The sequence below is a fragment of the Branchiostoma floridae genome, chromosome 12 (assembly GCF_000003815.2).
Source record: "Branchiostoma floridae strain S238N-H82 chromosome 12, Bfl_VNyyK, whole genome shotgun sequence".
Lineage (NCBI taxonomy): Eukaryota > Metazoa > Chordata > Leptocardii > Amphioxiformes > Branchiostomatidae > Branchiostoma > Branchiostoma floridae.
Window position 1 is genome coordinate 5,216,199 of NC_049990.1, and position 16,541 is coordinate 5,232,739.

The 16,541-nt window shown below is 43.2% G+C and overlaps 1 protein-coding gene across 1 annotated transcript; it reads left to right on the forward strand.

Annotated features, from left to right (window-relative positions):
• Window positions 1-441: 441 nt before the first annotated feature.
• On the forward strand, window positions 442-15,757 carry LOC118428061 (nascent polypeptide-associated complex subunit alpha, muscle-specific form-like). Its single transcript, XM_035838025.1, has 17 exons — window positions 442-537; window positions 1,612-4,732; window positions 5,059-7,859; window positions 8,375-8,532; window positions 8,849-8,950; window positions 9,644-9,847; window positions 10,279-10,368; window positions 10,925-11,053; window positions 11,474-11,575; window positions 11,830-11,853; window positions 12,240-12,329; window positions 12,838-12,933; window positions 13,121-13,175; window positions 13,422-13,520; window positions 13,755-13,800; window positions 14,237-14,312; window positions 14,624-15,757. The coding sequence occupies exons 2-17, from the start codon at window positions 1,684-1,686 to the stop codon at window positions 14,784-14,786; spliced, it is 7,284 nt and encodes a 2,427-aa protein (XP_035693918.1). The 5' UTR covers window positions 442-537; window positions 1,612-1,683; the 3' UTR covers window positions 14,787-15,757.
• Window positions 15,758-16,541: the final 784 nt, after the last annotated feature.

Here is a 16,541-nt window from a genome sequence, read left to right on the forward strand (position 1 = left end):
CAAACCTAGCCCAGAACAGACTAACCTAACGCAACACTTTCTTCAACATCAAAAAACGAAGATCAGTAACTTGTGGTATCTACTAAAAGTATCTTGTACGATATCCTATACCACCAGGTCTTCTAAGAAGTGGATGATATGTCCACCATTGTAATGCCAGAAGCTGCCTGGAGGTTTAATGAGTTACTATTCAAGCTGTCAAGCGTGGACCATATGATACAGTAATGTTGAAAACAACAACAACAACTGCATGCCAAGCTTTGTGAGATCTAGAAATGTTTTTATTTACAATCAGATCGCGATAGGGAAAATAGATAAGCTGTATCATGTTGACACAGTCTTGTTAGGAGCTCAAGATGAAATTACCATCTTACCAACCCTCGGGGACTGATGGCTTGGATGATTGAAAATGCGCGGTTATAAGTGGCTTTTAATAGCTCCAACCGGTCTTTCCTCAATTTTGCCACCCCATAATTTTCACCCCGGACGCGCTGCGCAGCACTATCAGTTTCACGCCGACACTGTTTGGAGGAAGACGTAAGTACAAACTTCTTAACATCATTGTCTGTCAAATATCTCAATGGTTTTCCTACAGCATACATACATGAATGGATCGCAAGTCATCTTAATGCTTAGCTTAATCAAGCTGCTAATGAGGCAATACCATAAAAAGTTCTATAAGGAAACATGTGTCGCGTATATAGGTCGCATTTAAAAACAACATCTCCATATGTATTAAATTTCTGATTTTCTTTGAGATGTTGATGATTAAGAAGATCTTACCTTGTATGAAAGCCATTGGACAAGTAAAATTAAGAGCAACTCTGAACTTAGCGCGCCTCTTGTTGATTTATATTTAGTAACTTTCGCATTTTCTTTCTGTCCTGCCATTTCGACGACTCAATATAGAAGATAAGTATTCTGTATGTATAAACAATCGCATCTAAGAAACTATCATTTGTGTATTGTAGACGAGGCAGATCGTTTTGTTTTGTAGATTTCCAGTAACAAAAGAGAATACAAGGTGTAGGATATTAAATGTATTGAATTAAGCCTAAATTACTATCAAATACATAGGCATCTTTGTGGTTGTATAACGTGAAACCTCCTTGCCAAAACACACCACGACGTGTATCCCTCCCCCTCATGACAGTAAAATGTCATTTACAAGTTCCTGAGTCATTTTATTATGATGTTCTACTACCCGAGTCTGTCATTTACGGCATTGCAATTCCTGATAGGGTGACTGCGATGATTTGAACTAACGAAAAATACCTTATGGAATACATTGTACAGTGTATGTCAGGCCTATGGCTGAACACATGATGATGATAAACGACACGCTTCTGCGCCCTCACCCCTATAGGAACGCCTTATGCAGTTTATCCCCATGGCGAAATTACCCTTATTAGGTCAGTTGATGCCGACATGCACCATAGATTTGCGTCATACCATGGTCTATGTTTTTTTTCCAAAACTACATTGGTTCTTACTGGCCCAAACCTACATGACAAGTATTTTTTGTTGACTCTTCCAAAACGAGAAAAATATTAGCCATATGTACACGACGCTTTTGATTAAACTTTCCTTTAACTTCTGTTCATATTTCAGCCCTCCAGTGTTTTGTGAACTACTGTGTGGCACGAATGCACAGCTGAACGACAAGCAAACGAAGGCGACAAAATGGATCAACCAAAAGACGCCGGACAAGCGAACGACCCTTCCAAGGTAGAACCTGCACCAACAAAACCTAATGAAGGACCTACAACCAATAAGCCTAACGAGAACAATGGTCCTGTTAAGCCAAAGAATGAACCTGCAACTGCAAAGCCAAACGATGCACCTGCTGCCATGAATCCTAAGGACCAACCTGCATCAACAAAACCTACGGATGAGCCTGCAAATACTAAGCCTAACGGGGACCTTGCAACCTCAAAACCTAAAGAGGATCCCAAAACAACCAAACCTAAGGAGGATCCTACAACACCCGCAACTGCACCCGTAGAGAACCCTGCGCCAACTACACCCGTAGAGAACCCTGCGACAACTACACCCGCAAGTAATCCTACTCCGACTACACCCGCAAGTAATCCTACTCCGACTACACCCGCAAGTAATCCTACTCCGACTACACCCGCAAGTAATCCTACTCCGACTACACCCGCAAGTAATCCCGCACCAACTACACCCGCAAGTAATCCTGCACCAACTACACCCGCAAGTAATTCTGCACCAACTACACCCGCAAGTAATCCTACTCCGACTACACCCGCAAGTAATCCTGCACCAACTGCACCCACAAGTAATCCTACTCCAACTACACCCGCAGACAAGCCTGCACCAACTACACCTGCAGACAAGCCTGCACCAACTGCACCAATTGAACCAACTGCACCCGCAGACAAGCCTATACCAACTGAACCAACAAACAAGCCTGCGTCAACTGCACCCGCAGACAAGCCTACACCAACTGCACCAACAGGCAAGCCTGCCCCGACTGCACCCGTAGACAAGCCTGCAGCAACTGCACCAACAGACAAGCCTGCGCGAACTGCACCAACAGACAAGCCTGAGCCAACTGCACCAACAGACAAGCCTGCACCAACTGCACCAACAGACAAGCCTGCACCAACGGCACCAACAGACAAGCCTGCGCCGACTGCACCAGCGGACAAGCCTGCGCCAACTACACCAACAGACAAGCCTGCGCCAACTGCACCAACAGACAAGCCTGCGCCAACTGCACCAGCGGACAAGCCTGCGCCAACTGCACCAACAGATAAGCCCGTGCCAACTGCACCAGCGGACAAGCCCGCGCCAACTGCACCCGTAGACAAGCCTGCGCCAACTGCACCAACAGACAAACCTGCGCCAACTGCACCAACAGACGAGCCTGTGTCAACTGCACCAGCGGACAAGCCTGCGACAACTACACCAACAGACAAGCCTGCGCCAACTGCACCCGCAAACAAGCCTGCGCCAATTGCACCCGCAGACAAGCCTGCACCAACTACACCCGCAGACAAGCCTGCACCAACTACACCCGCAGACAAGCCTGCGCCAACTGCACCAACAGACAAGCCTGCGCCAACTGCACCAACAGACAAGCCTGCGCCAACTGCACCAGCGGACAAGCCTGCGCCAACTGCACCAGCGGACAAGCCTGCGCCAACTGCACCAACAGACAAGCCTGCGCCAACTGCACCAACAGACGAGCCTGCGCCAACTGCACCAGCGGACAAGCCTGCGCCAACTGCACCAACAGACAAGCCTGCGCCGACTGCACCAGCGGACAAGCCTGCGCCAACTGCACCAACAGACAAGCCTGGGCCAACTGCACCAGCGGACAAGCCTGCACCAACTGCACCCGCAAGTACTCCTGTACTAGCTGCACCCGTAGATAAGCCTGCGCCAACTGCACCAACAGACAAGCCTGCTCCAACTGCACCAGCGGACAAGCCTGCGCCAACTGCACCAACAGACAAGCCTGCGCCAACTGCACCAGCGGACAAGCCTGCGCCAACTGCACCTGTAGACAAGCCTGCATCAACTGCACCCGCAGACAAGCCTGCGCCAACTGCACCAACAGACGAGCCTGCGCCAACTGCACCAACAGACAAGCCTGCGCCAACTGCACCAGCGGACAAGCCTGCACCAGCTGCACCAGCGAACGAGCCTACCCCGACTGCACCCGTAGACAAGCCTGCGCCAACTGCACCATTAGACAAGCCTGCGCCAACTGCACCAACAGACAAGACTGCGCCAAATGCACCAACAGACAAGACTGCGCCAACTGCACCAACAGACGAGCCTGCGCCAACTGCACCAGCGGACAAGCCTTCGCCAACTGCACCAACAGACAAGCCTGCGCCAACTGCACCAACAGACAAGCCTGCGCCAACTGCACCAACAGACAAGCCTGCGCCAACTGCACCAACAGACAAGCCTGCGCCAACTGCACCAGCGGACAAGCCTACCCCGACTGCACCCGCAGACAAGCCTGCACCAACTACACCCGCAGACAAGCCTGCACCAACTGCACCGACTGCACCAGAAGACAGCCCTGCGCCAGAGCCTACAATTACAAAGCCTGCGGCAGAGCCTGTGACTACAAAGCCCAAGACAGAGCCTGCAACTACAAAGTCCACGACAGAGCCTGCACTTGCAAAGCCAAAGGCAGGGTCTGCACCTGAAAAGGCTAAAGACGAAGCTGGTCCCGCGAAACCAGATGATAAACTGAAGAAAGAGGTGGGCACTCCTACGAAGGAGAAGGCACAGAAGAAAACGGAAACAGTGAAACCTTCGAGCGATCGAAAGACTCTTTCAACTGTTCCGGAAGAAACCGAGGGGAAGAATCTCGAAACCGACTCTAAAGACAAAGTGACAGAGCCAAAAGAAACGGCGACGGACCCGAATGACACCGAAAAGAAAGTCCTCTCTACAGATCCCGAAACGAAGGCAGAAAAGACACCGCAGACAGAGCCTCCGGAAACAAATGAGAAGAGTACCGAAACAAAAAGCGATCCTAAAGACAACAAAACATCGTCTACAGTGCCACCGGAAAAAACTAACGCCGAAATCGAAACATCACCCAAATCGGAGGAGAAAGATGCCAAGGCCACGGCAACGGAGCCTGCCATCACCGATAACAAAGATTTAGGTACAGAGAAGGCACAGCCGGATTCAAAGGACATAGCCACTACCAGTGACCAGAAGGATGCCAAGAATCTCAGTAAGTTATTAGTCATATTTCTATGGTACATTGGATAGTATGCTGATTTGGGGTTCTCAAAATGTGTAATTAAGTACAAATCAAGAAACAATTTAGTATACCCTAAGCGTTCTAGCGAATGTCATTGGCCCGAAAAGGTGCTTTGAATGTCCACACGTCCAAAGTATTTCTCATAGACGACGCGGTTTCTCCTTGTATGTCGCAGTGGCATAGTGTTGGGAGCGATTGAATAGGGGTTGTCATTTTATTTATGTATCCCTATGCGGCAAACATAAGACATGATTTCATGAATTTTCATCATTTTTCTATCACCATTTCTCTGACAGACACCACACCAGAAGCGAAAGTAGCAAAGACTACCGAGCCTGAGGTTGAAGAAAAACCCGACAAACAGACCAATACAGACAAGACCGGGACGGATTCCAAAGAGACAGCGACAGATGCCCCTGTTGGCATACCAAAGCAAACCGAAACAAAGGCAGAAGAAAAAGAAGGAAAGCAGACGGGAACAGAACCGATCGTCAAAGCAGATAAAGGAACCGCAATGGATCCACAAAAAGAAAAGAAGAAGATCGCTACCGAGAAAGAACCTAAGGATGACAAGGCAGCAGAAACAGAGAAGGAAGTGAAGGTAGCAAAGACTACCGAACCTGAAGTTGAAGAAAAACCCGACAAACTGACCGCCACAGACAAGACCGGGACGGATTCTAAAGCTACAGAGACAGTTGCCCCTGTTGGTTTACCCAAGCAAACCGAAACAGAGGCAGAAGAAAAAGAAGGAAAGCAGACGGGCACAGAACCGATCCTAAAAGAAGATAAAGGAACCGGAATGGAGTTACAAAAGGATAAGAAGATGATCGCTACCGAGAAAGAAGCTAAGGATGAGAAGTCAGCAGAAACAGATAAGGAAGTGAAGGTAGCAAAGACTACTGAGCCTGAGGTTGAAGAAAAACCCGATAAACTGACCGCCACAGACAAGACCGGGACGGATTCTAAAGCTACGGAGACAGTTGCCCATGTTGCAATACCGAAGCAAACCGAAACAGAGGTGGAAGAAAAAGAAGGAAAACAGACAGGAACAGACCCGATCCTAAAAACAGATAAAGGTACCACAATGGAGTTACCAAAGGAAAAGAAGATGATCGCTACTGACAAGGAAGCCAAAGACGAAAAGGCAGCAGAAACAGAAAAGGAAGTAAAGAATGAAAAGTATCTGGAAACAGACCTGGATGAAGTTCTGAAGAAAGACCTGGCAACGGTTAAGAAGGAAGTTGCACAAAAGGGTGTGGAAACGGATAAAACGCCTACCGAAAATGTTGACACATCTACTGAAGTGGAGGAGAAAGTTGCAAAGGTGGAAGAAACAGATAAGAGGAAGACCGAAGACGTCGAAACCGCTACGGAGAAGGAGGAGAAGGTTGTGAAGGATGCAGAGACAGTCATGCCAGAGAAAGAGGCAAAAACTAATGCAACAGACAAGATAGAAAGCTCACTCAAGGAAATCATGGTCGAAAAGGAAAAGGAGGATAACGGCACACAGACAACTCAGGAGTCGTCCGAAAAGGTCTTAGAGACCCTCAAGGAAGAGAAGGACGAGAAGACGTCTTCAACTGACAAGGAGGAGAAAATGCCAAAGACCACCGAAACCGACAAAGAGGAGAAGGATGCAAAACAGATCAGTGTCAAAATCGAGGTTACAAAGGTGGACCAAGGGACAGATGCAAAGAAAGATACTGAAGATGAAAAGTGCATCGAAACCGACGCGAAAGAGAAGCAAACGACAGTCGTGTATCAAACAGAAGCGGAAAGTAAGGAACAGAAGACCCTGGTCACAGAGAAAAGGGAGGTCGTACAGAAGCAGATTCTTACCGACCAAGTGGCCACAGCCGACGCAAAAACCATCACAGAGGCTTCTATAAAAGGCGACAAGGACTTGGCCACCACGGGATTTGGTACAACAAGTCAAGGCTCACAAACTCATAAAGACGTCACAGATAAGACGATTGCTGTCATGAAAGATTTGCAGAACAAGCTATTCGGAACAGACCTCATTGCTGTAAGCGCAGGAGAGACACAGACAGAGATCGTTGAAATTACATCATCTGAAAGTCAAACAGTAAAGGTGGTTGGTGAAGAGAAGGATATTGAAACCGAAACGGCTGAAGTTAAAGAGAAGAGCATAAAGAACATGGAGACGGACATGGTTGCTGTTCAGGACAGTGGAACTCAGAAATCAGGACCTCACGTGGATCCAAAAGGCACTCAGACTGATGTTGTTGAAAAGGAGGAAGTCAAGGTGGTGGATTACGTCGCTAAGGATATCCAAACAGACATCATTAAGAAGGTTGGCAAGAAGACTGGTACTCCAGGCGGCAGGCCACGTGATTACGCAGACACCCTGGTACAGACTGAAGAATGGACTCCTGAGAAACAAGAAGAAAAGGTCGACAAGGAGAACGCTACAGATGTCCAGCCTGCACCAGAACGTGAGACAGAGGTAAAGATCATGGAGACAGACAAAGCAATCAAAGTGAGCAAGAAAACAGGCACCAAGGTAAGAAGCCTTGCGTACGTGGAGTTCAGAAGCAGCTGCATCCAAACCGACGAAGAGGCTGTTGAAGAAAAGGTGTCTGCAGCTATCGGCATTCAAACAGACGTCGTCAAAGAAGAAACTCCGGCTGAGCCTGTGATGGTTACCATAACTGTTGGATGCCAGACAGACACTGTAGTTGAGAAAGAAGAGGCCAAACCGGTCACCAAAGAAGAGCCAAAAGAGATCAAGAAAGAATCGGCAAGTGTAGCCATTCAAACAGACGTCATCAAAGAAGAGAAGGAAGAAGTAACGACAAAGCCTGTTACAGTCACCATCACTGTTGGCTGTCAGACACTGCAAGAAGAAGTAAAAGAGAAAGTGGCAGTCGAGATGGGCTCCGTTAATGTCCAGACTGACGTTACCGGCTCTGACATTGACGGTTGGCAGACAAGTGAAAGTGAGAGTGCCGTACAGGAGCAAAAGGCGATCACAACAAGCGTGTCCTCACAAACCATGAGCAAGGTGATGAGTAGCCAATCGTCGCAGTTCTCACCTACGACCTACACCATTGGTGTGCAGTTTGGGCCCAAACAGGTTCGTATATATTTATCTATCTACATGTATCTATCTATCTATCTAATAAAAAAGTATCTATCTATCTATCTATCCATCTATATATATATATATATATATATATATATATATATATATATATATATATATATCTACCTACATGTATCTATCTATCTATCTATCTATCTATCTATCTATTTCTCTCTCTCTCTCTCTCTCTCTGTGTGTGTGTGTGTGCATGTGTGTGTGTGTGTGTTAGTGTTATTAAAAAAGTCATATCAAAACTAAGGTCATGACAGCATACAGTATACATTGTATCTTGAACATCCTTTAGCATCTTACATCTTAGCTAGCATTTCTGTCTTTGATGTTCAATGTGAAAGCTTATAAATAAAGTGTTGCTTTGAAAAATTGCATTGCTAGCCTAGATAATACGGATATTGTCATGTGTAATTACTTCGAATTCTTCTTCGTACATATCTCTCGAGAAACGAAAATGAACTGTAACAATATATTCCACATTACCGACTCTGCAGGACTCGTTCAGCACCCAGACCAAAGCTCTAGAGACCATATCCCGAAGCTTGGAGACTCTGAAGGACAGAAAGATGTACCGAAGCATGGAGACCATCAAACGGGAGCCTAGCAAAGAAGAGGTCAAACCCCGACCCGTTTCCCCATGCGAGAGCAATACGTGAGTACGCGAATATTTCCCAACAATCATGTGTTTAAGAACCTCCTCAATGTATACTCGATGACGTAACGCATTACAGGTGACTTATAACCACCGAATAAGCAGCTGAGTGAGTGAAGGGCAGGATTTATGTTGCTGGTAACGACGTGGAAAAGCCGGTCATTAACCCGATGGCATACTTGTAATGTTGTAGCCGTATAACCAATAGAAGTGAATGTTTTGCCCACACAGCTTGTATTTAAGATCATAACAATATTGACTGTATTTTGTTTAATTATGATTATTGCGCAATTCAATATGTGACATGATGTTGCAGAGATGAAGAGGTGATAACAGTACCACCTCAACCTACTCCAGTGACGCCTACTTACATCATCATTCCTACGTCACCGCAACCGTGCTGGCCATGGACTGTACCGTGAGTTCAATATGTTACATTACTTACGACAGTATAGGTCCCCTGCTAATGGAACAGTCCAAGCCTGCGGTCTGAGCCCTCTGGTGTACAGGGAGTCAGTCTGGTTCTAGAGACTCAATGCAAATACAACGTGGTTCTGTTACGTCTGTTTGTGTGTACTTGATTATTGACTGGCAGCAAAGGGATAGAGGTCAGTTTACATGACAACGGAATAGAAATACATGTAGTTATTGCATGCACGAGCATGCCTTTGTATGTATCAATGCTGTTAAGATGGTTATACATTTATGCAATTGAATCACCGTGAGCCGACCGCAGCTAATGTTTTCACGTTCACGTAATAATAGTATGGACTAGTTTTTGTTTATTTCCCTCACCTTGTTTTGACTCTAGATTGAGATTTATTCAGTTTATGACAAACCTACTAGTTACTAACTTGCCAGGGCAGTGAATTCGTTCGTAGCTTAGTCTGAACAATCAGAGAAAAAAACGTAACGGTCACATCAGACAAAAATAACAGTAGATCTTTATTTCCATGTTCTTAGCCACACGGGCTAAATGCAGTGATTCGGTTAGATACTGATACAAGTAGTGTAAAATAACAAGTCTTTGTCTCCTGTCATCAAAGTGTTACATTGTGACTATATCTAAATAAATGGCCATGACCGCTAAGATATTCCTTCTCATAAACAGAACACAGTACGAGAGTTATTCCTCCGAAGCTTCTTCTCTCGATGACGACAGCTGGGAACGACGCTCCCCTCCCCGGGAAGAGGTAGTTCCTGTACAGAAACCTGCCGCAGAGAAGGAGTACTGCTATGGGTGTCAGTGTGAGTTCGACATCAACGACAAGCAGATCAACTACAACGGTTACTACTATCACGAGATATGCATCCCGTAAGTTTTATCTGATACAAAACATCTAACAATGCTTTATGTTCTACCTTCCCTCAAAACATGTACTAAGGTTCTACTGAGATTCAGACTTCAACTGTTGACTCCAAGTTTGCCATGTTTCCTTTCTTACTTGAAGTTTTCTTCTTCTGCCATTTTTCAAAAATATGGGGACATAAGTGGCAATACCAATTTGTTTTCGGTAACCCCTTTACAAAATCGTGCTATTTCCAGTCAAATGATAAGATTATAATAACTTACTACTTCTAGAAACAATATGTCTGTACATACGTTATGAAGTAAGTCGGTCTTGATGCAAGGAATTACCATTGTGATGCCATTGGATAGGCACTTATAGTAGAGAAATACATCTATGCTTACATTGTATACTTGGTATTATATGACACAAAATTTAACATTTGGTCACCAAACAGGAGGAAGTACTGCCATGCCTGCGAGGAACCCTTCCAGAATGACGACAAGAGAATCTACCACAATGGACTACTCTTTCACGACAAATGCATGTAGGTTTTGCTGTGTTGTGTTGTTGTTGTTGTTGTCATTTTCTGGTTCTTAGGCCATGTTGATTTGATTATATGAATAACATCCTCTGGGAATCTAAAAACTGATGCGAGCGTGCGAATAACAAAAGTTTGCCTCTATTATGAAATCGAAGTGGTGAGGAAGATTGAACATATGACTGAACAGTCAGAATATAGTTTACCAAACAATAAATACTTCATTTTTGTTCTTTCAAATCTTCTTTGACCATGTAGTGTTCTATGACATTAGTATACGTTCTCCAATATCTGTTTTTGCAATCCGCGGCATATATTTGCTGCTTTGTACGATTTGAAGTATGGTTGAAGCCTTTTTTTAAACGGCCGCAAATTGATGCGCGCGCGGACGTCATCCATATAATCAAATCAAAATGGCCTTAGTTTGCATTTGACGGCCATCGGCAATGTTACGTATGTTCGTATATGGGCTTAACTGTGATGCAAAAAAAGCAGTCTGTTACATAGTCTCATCATTGGATGAACAGTTCCTCGACTATCCCATGTATTTCTTCGTACACAGGGTTTTGGTGGACGTAAAGGAGACAACGGTAGAGAAGGGAGTTGAAGTCTGTTCCGGATGTTCTCTTCCAATCAAGGAAGACGAGACGACTGTCATGTATAATGGCTACGAGTTCCACCAGACATGCCTGTAAGTTTGTTTGTTTTTTCAAGATAATTTTTATTGATTTTCAAAGAACATAAAACACATACAAACACATGTATGGCACGTAAATCATAAACAGAATGACACGTGAAAAACTATAGAACTGATGATTGAAATAAAGTGAAGGTGGTGACAAATGAAGTTCTAGAAGTTGTACCCCCAATTACCATTGCAGCAATACATAATGTATAAGACATATCAAATTAAATGCCTGTAACTTTTGGTTAGGAACGATAGATCACATAGTGTATAACCAACGTAGCGTCCTCCGTTTATCGCCATTCTGTGCAAATCTACCAGCACAGATGGGCTTTCACGCTACGGTGAGAGTAATTGTCACGATTCTCCGTTTACAAGGTTAGAACAACGATCGTATGAAACCTTGGCTATTACGCACTTTTACAGTCAACTGGATATAAACCGATGTGAGGCGTGCAAACAACCGATGGATGACAACGACCAAGTGATCACCTACAACGGGGTGGACATTCACGACTACTGCATCCCGTGAGTCATACTCTCAGTCTGATTTTGTTACGAGAAGCAGCCACGTTGCCCAAACTTGATGGTTGCTAATCATCAGAATTTGACGTCGAGATGTACTTTTCTCAGTTGCAACAGAGCTAATGACTACGTTCGTTGTGGGTTGCTTGAATGCAACAAACTTCTAAATACTCTTGTACAGCTTTCATTATCTTGCCCCTCTCAAAAATTTAAGCCATTCATGTTATATCATAATATGATTCGTACCTTCATTTCAGATTACTGAAAAGCATGATGGCAGGGTAAGTTCCTTATTTGTCGTCAAAAGATAGATGATTTGTATAAAAGAATCTACGTCGATAGCTAGTACTTTACCTCGTAACCTTAGAACTTCGCATGCATTGATGTTTATATATAAGTTGACTTTTACGATGTAAATTAAAGAAACACTCAGTATCAAAGACTTATAGAAACTTATAGTAACAGACTATTATCAGTATCGAAGACTAAAAGGAAACATATAGTGACAGACTTGCAAAGTCGCTGGATCATCATTGTTGCAAATGTATCTTCACTCTCTTTATGCATCTAGACTATAATTAGTTGTTGTTCATTTGCAATTAGCCAACAGACACGAATTTGCAATAAACTTTGTCTTCATGATCTACCTATGAATGATATTTTTCAGAGGAGAAAATGGAAATGTGAATGGAAATGGAAATGTGAATGGAAATGGGTCTGTCAGCCCAAGCCAGTATCCGGATTGCCAGATATGCGGGTAAACCAACATATATTAATTTGCTTTCGTTTTAATGCATCATAATATTAATTTCAATGATGGTTCAGATAATCTATAAAATCTATAATCCATATTGCAAGAGTACATGGGTAATTAGTATGCAATATACCCTTTCCTTTTTCTGTCTACTTTTGATTTGTTTGAACAGGAACCTTCAAGTTGGTAGCTTTCGTAATGTTTCGTCGTAATTACCGTCTTGTAAACAGGACCATTCTTTCTGCTCTGTGCCTTTGTTTCTTTGTCCTGGTATGTGTCCATATTCTCGATGACTCGTTAAATGGGATGTATACAATTTGCCACCTAATACAGTAGAAGCCGTTTAATTGCGCATCCGTATTTTCTGCAATTATCCGGGTGATGCAATAATGCGAAGTTATACACCTGGACTGCACCAGTTTGGGATTTTGGGATTCAGTGCAATAAACAGAAGTGTGCGGTAATCCGATGTGCAATTAACTGGCTTCTACTGTATGTACACATCACCCAGAACCCAGCTGGGAACTGATGCAGTAGAAGTGAACGGGAAGGGTTACTGTCCCAAATGTTACCCCATGGTCCAGTACCCCGTCTGTAACGGCTGCGGGTAAGTAGCCCTCTTTTTTTACAACATATGCTTTATTTTTGGCGTCGCCTAAGGGGCGGGGAATTATTTTGGCCTTTATGTATTGCCCGACGGTCCAATGCAATATACTCTTGCACGGATAGGTGCTTATCATAGGTGTTGTATTTTGAGACTCGTGATATTTACAAATATATGTTTGTATTCCTAGGGAGGAAATAAAAGGTCCGTCTGTGACTGGATTGAACCGGAAGTGGCATCCTGAGGTACGCAACGTTACGTAATCATTAACCTCTTACGTCACTGTCTCGGACATTGACACAAAAGATAAGGACATTTGCCAAAGTTATCTCATGCCAAAATGACGAGCAGTAGACCATTCTATTTGGCTTATATGTAATAGTAAATGACATATGTAACGGCCAAGATTAGCATAAACTATCAGCCAAGTAGACATGAAATAGACAATGTCACACGCCGTATACTGATTGAAAATGTTAATGTCTCTCCAGCACTTCACTTGCTCTGTCTGCGGGGTTCCTTTCGAGGAGCTGAACCGAGTGTACTATGAGTACAACGGACGGGCCTACTGCAAGCGCCACTATGACGAGGTACTGTTTGATTGATTTCTTCTATGTCTACTTTAACTGATTTCCTACTCTCCTACTTCAGTCTTTGTCAGAAGCCAAGTGACTAATCACCAAAGTTATGTGATCTTGGGCACGCCAGCAATCGGTCAAAGCTGTCACCGTTTAACCAACAAGTGATTTGCGTGTCTTTCCTGCTGTTTTGTTCACGCGAAAAACCTTTCGATATAATAAGCTAAATATATTTCTATTTTTCAGAATTTCCAGATATGTTACCACTGCAATGAGCCAGTAGAGGGAGAACGTGAGTGTGTTTACATGTTTTGAATTACATTCACTTCAGCTGCTATTGTGTGTGTACATTACGTCTAGGTAACCCTGTAAACTTTAGGGGGTGAGTATGTGATCGAGCCCTAAATCAACTTAAGACCATATTTCTACTTAAAGCACAAAATCCAATCATTAACCACTGCCTTCAAAGAAGAAGTGAAACCCGTCAATAGTACACCCTGTATCATATAGTTGATTAGACACTATTTACTTCTCTTAGTCTTTGAGAATGCACGTGCTGTTAGCCTTCAGGCATGGCTTTGTAAATATAGCAATATATCTAATCTATATGGGCTTGTATAACAGTATTGTCTGCCTATAACAGGAAGTCAACAGTAGATATATCAAATGTAAAATAATTGCAGAATATCATTAGACAGATTGATAATAATTTTCACAATTGTTTTTAGCCGTCGGAGTTTTCAACAAGTTCTGGTGTGAAGACCACTTCAAGTGTTCGTTCTGTGAGACTCCATTCTCTCTGAAGTAAGTATTACTTTACTTTACAGGTCATGTTGAAATTGTACACTGTACTAACGCTACACCCATTCATACTTTTATTTCTCTGATCACTTGGTTTGATAACGGGCACCATATGGTATTTAATTACTGTAATGCAGCGCCCATCTTTGTTTGTGAAGCCTTTGGGCCACAAAGCAGTACAGGCCCTATAGCAGTAGTATTGCCAATTATTTGCGGAGAAAGTTAATTAATAGAATGCATGGTGAATATAACCGACTGTGTTATGCTTGCAAACTCTGAAAATAATGTGTTTATTTTATTTCTTCATCTTGCAGGTCGAAGTTCTACGAGCTCGACATGCGCCCGGCATGTAAGACGTGCTACAAGGTGATACCCCGGAAGAAACACAGAAAGACGAAGTTGCCCAAACTGAAGTCATCATCATCAATGGTACCCCCAAATACTAGTAACCCCGTAAGGGGCAACGTAGGGAAGTGAGACTGAGCGATCCATTTACTTTAGTCCTTCCGTTTTGGCGATAAAGTGGAAGCCAGTTAATTGCACGTCGGATAAACGCACACTTCGGTCAATTGCACGAAATCCCCAAATCCCGTAGCAGTGCGGTCCAACTGGGTAACTTCGCATTATCGCACACGCCGGATAATTGCACGGAATTCGCTGGCAAATTGGGTGTGTAATTAACCGGCTTCCACTGTACTATATGACCTATTACCCGTACGAGACTATGAGATTAATGCACTTATTTACCCTTTTATAGGAAATTGACACAACAATATTAGTACAGCGACTTTTAAAAGGTCTATAACAACTACTTTCAGTACATATAAACTATATAGCTATAGATATGAATAAGTCAACTTGTTGAGTCTAGCGTGTCATTTACACTATTGGTTCTAAGGTATAAACATTATTTTATATATTTGCCTACGTGTACACAGTAAGGGTTATCACCTTCCAGACTGTAGTTGAATTTATCTATCGAACAGAAGGTATCACATTATGTATAGCAAATGTAAACAGCTTTGTGCGTTTATATTATAATTATATCGTGAACAACCCATAATAAAGTGATGCTCATCTTCGATACCTATATGTGCTGAACTGTTCATGGAACCCATTGCATGCTGGGGAAAGCGGGGTACTATGGGCGATCAACATGTTTTGTTTGTGATTTTGTTATATATTGGTAGGGCAGCTTTACTAGACCACTGATATCTATTGGTTGATAGTTGGGATAATTACTGCGTTGGCGGATGGTAACCTTACCAAATGTATGTCATCTATATCTGTATATTTATGATGGTATTTTCTAAACGATGACCTTTTTTGAGGTGGTGTATGTGATTTCTGCACGGAGAATAAAGAAAATAGTGGCATTTATCCTCGTAATGGTATTTCATATAGCAATCATGTATTTTATGTTGGGAATAAAGGTTTGCTAAACAAGAGTCCTTTATCAACTTATTGCTTTTATCGCTTATTGTTATGGAAAATAGTGTCCTTACTTTCATAGGACGTGTGTCTGCTTGTGTCACTCTAACCTTGACACTACTCTCCCCTGGCATACTTTCAAGAGAAAGTGTGCATTGTATAGATTGACGATCTACCACACAAAATGTACAATGTTTTCCATGTTGCTAGTGTTGGGCCCCGGAAAGGAGATATTATGCAATACAGATCTTATTCAGGGTTATTTGGGGTATATATTTTTGAATTGCGTTATTTTGCCGATTCTTGCTGTGTCACTATTTATTTGATTTTATATTGTTATCATTTGTTGTTATGTATGTACGGGGTTTCCCCCCAGGGATCTTTGAAAAACGCCAGCCAGGCGACATGTACCCCTGGATAAATAAAAATAAACAAACAAACAAACATTTCAGTAGTGGAAATGAAGAATTCGCTATCTATTTTTTTTCTAAAATCACATTATCTGTTTCGTTCACTGTTCTATTCACAATCATAACAACAAGATCCATGCTTAAGACGATGTTTGTGATGGGAATTAAGAGGGCCCATCAACACTGTTCGTACTTCAGAACAGTGATGCATGTCGGAAGTATTGTAATCACTCAAGTGTAGGCGTTGTGGGAGGGGAAGAATTTAAAGATGGATTAAGGTTTTAACGGATCGCTCTAGGTCTAGATTAACCTTAATCTCACAGTAAACCAAAGAGCGATGCATTCATGATGAGGCAGGGGGCAACAATTTCATTCAGTGCGTCAGAATTCG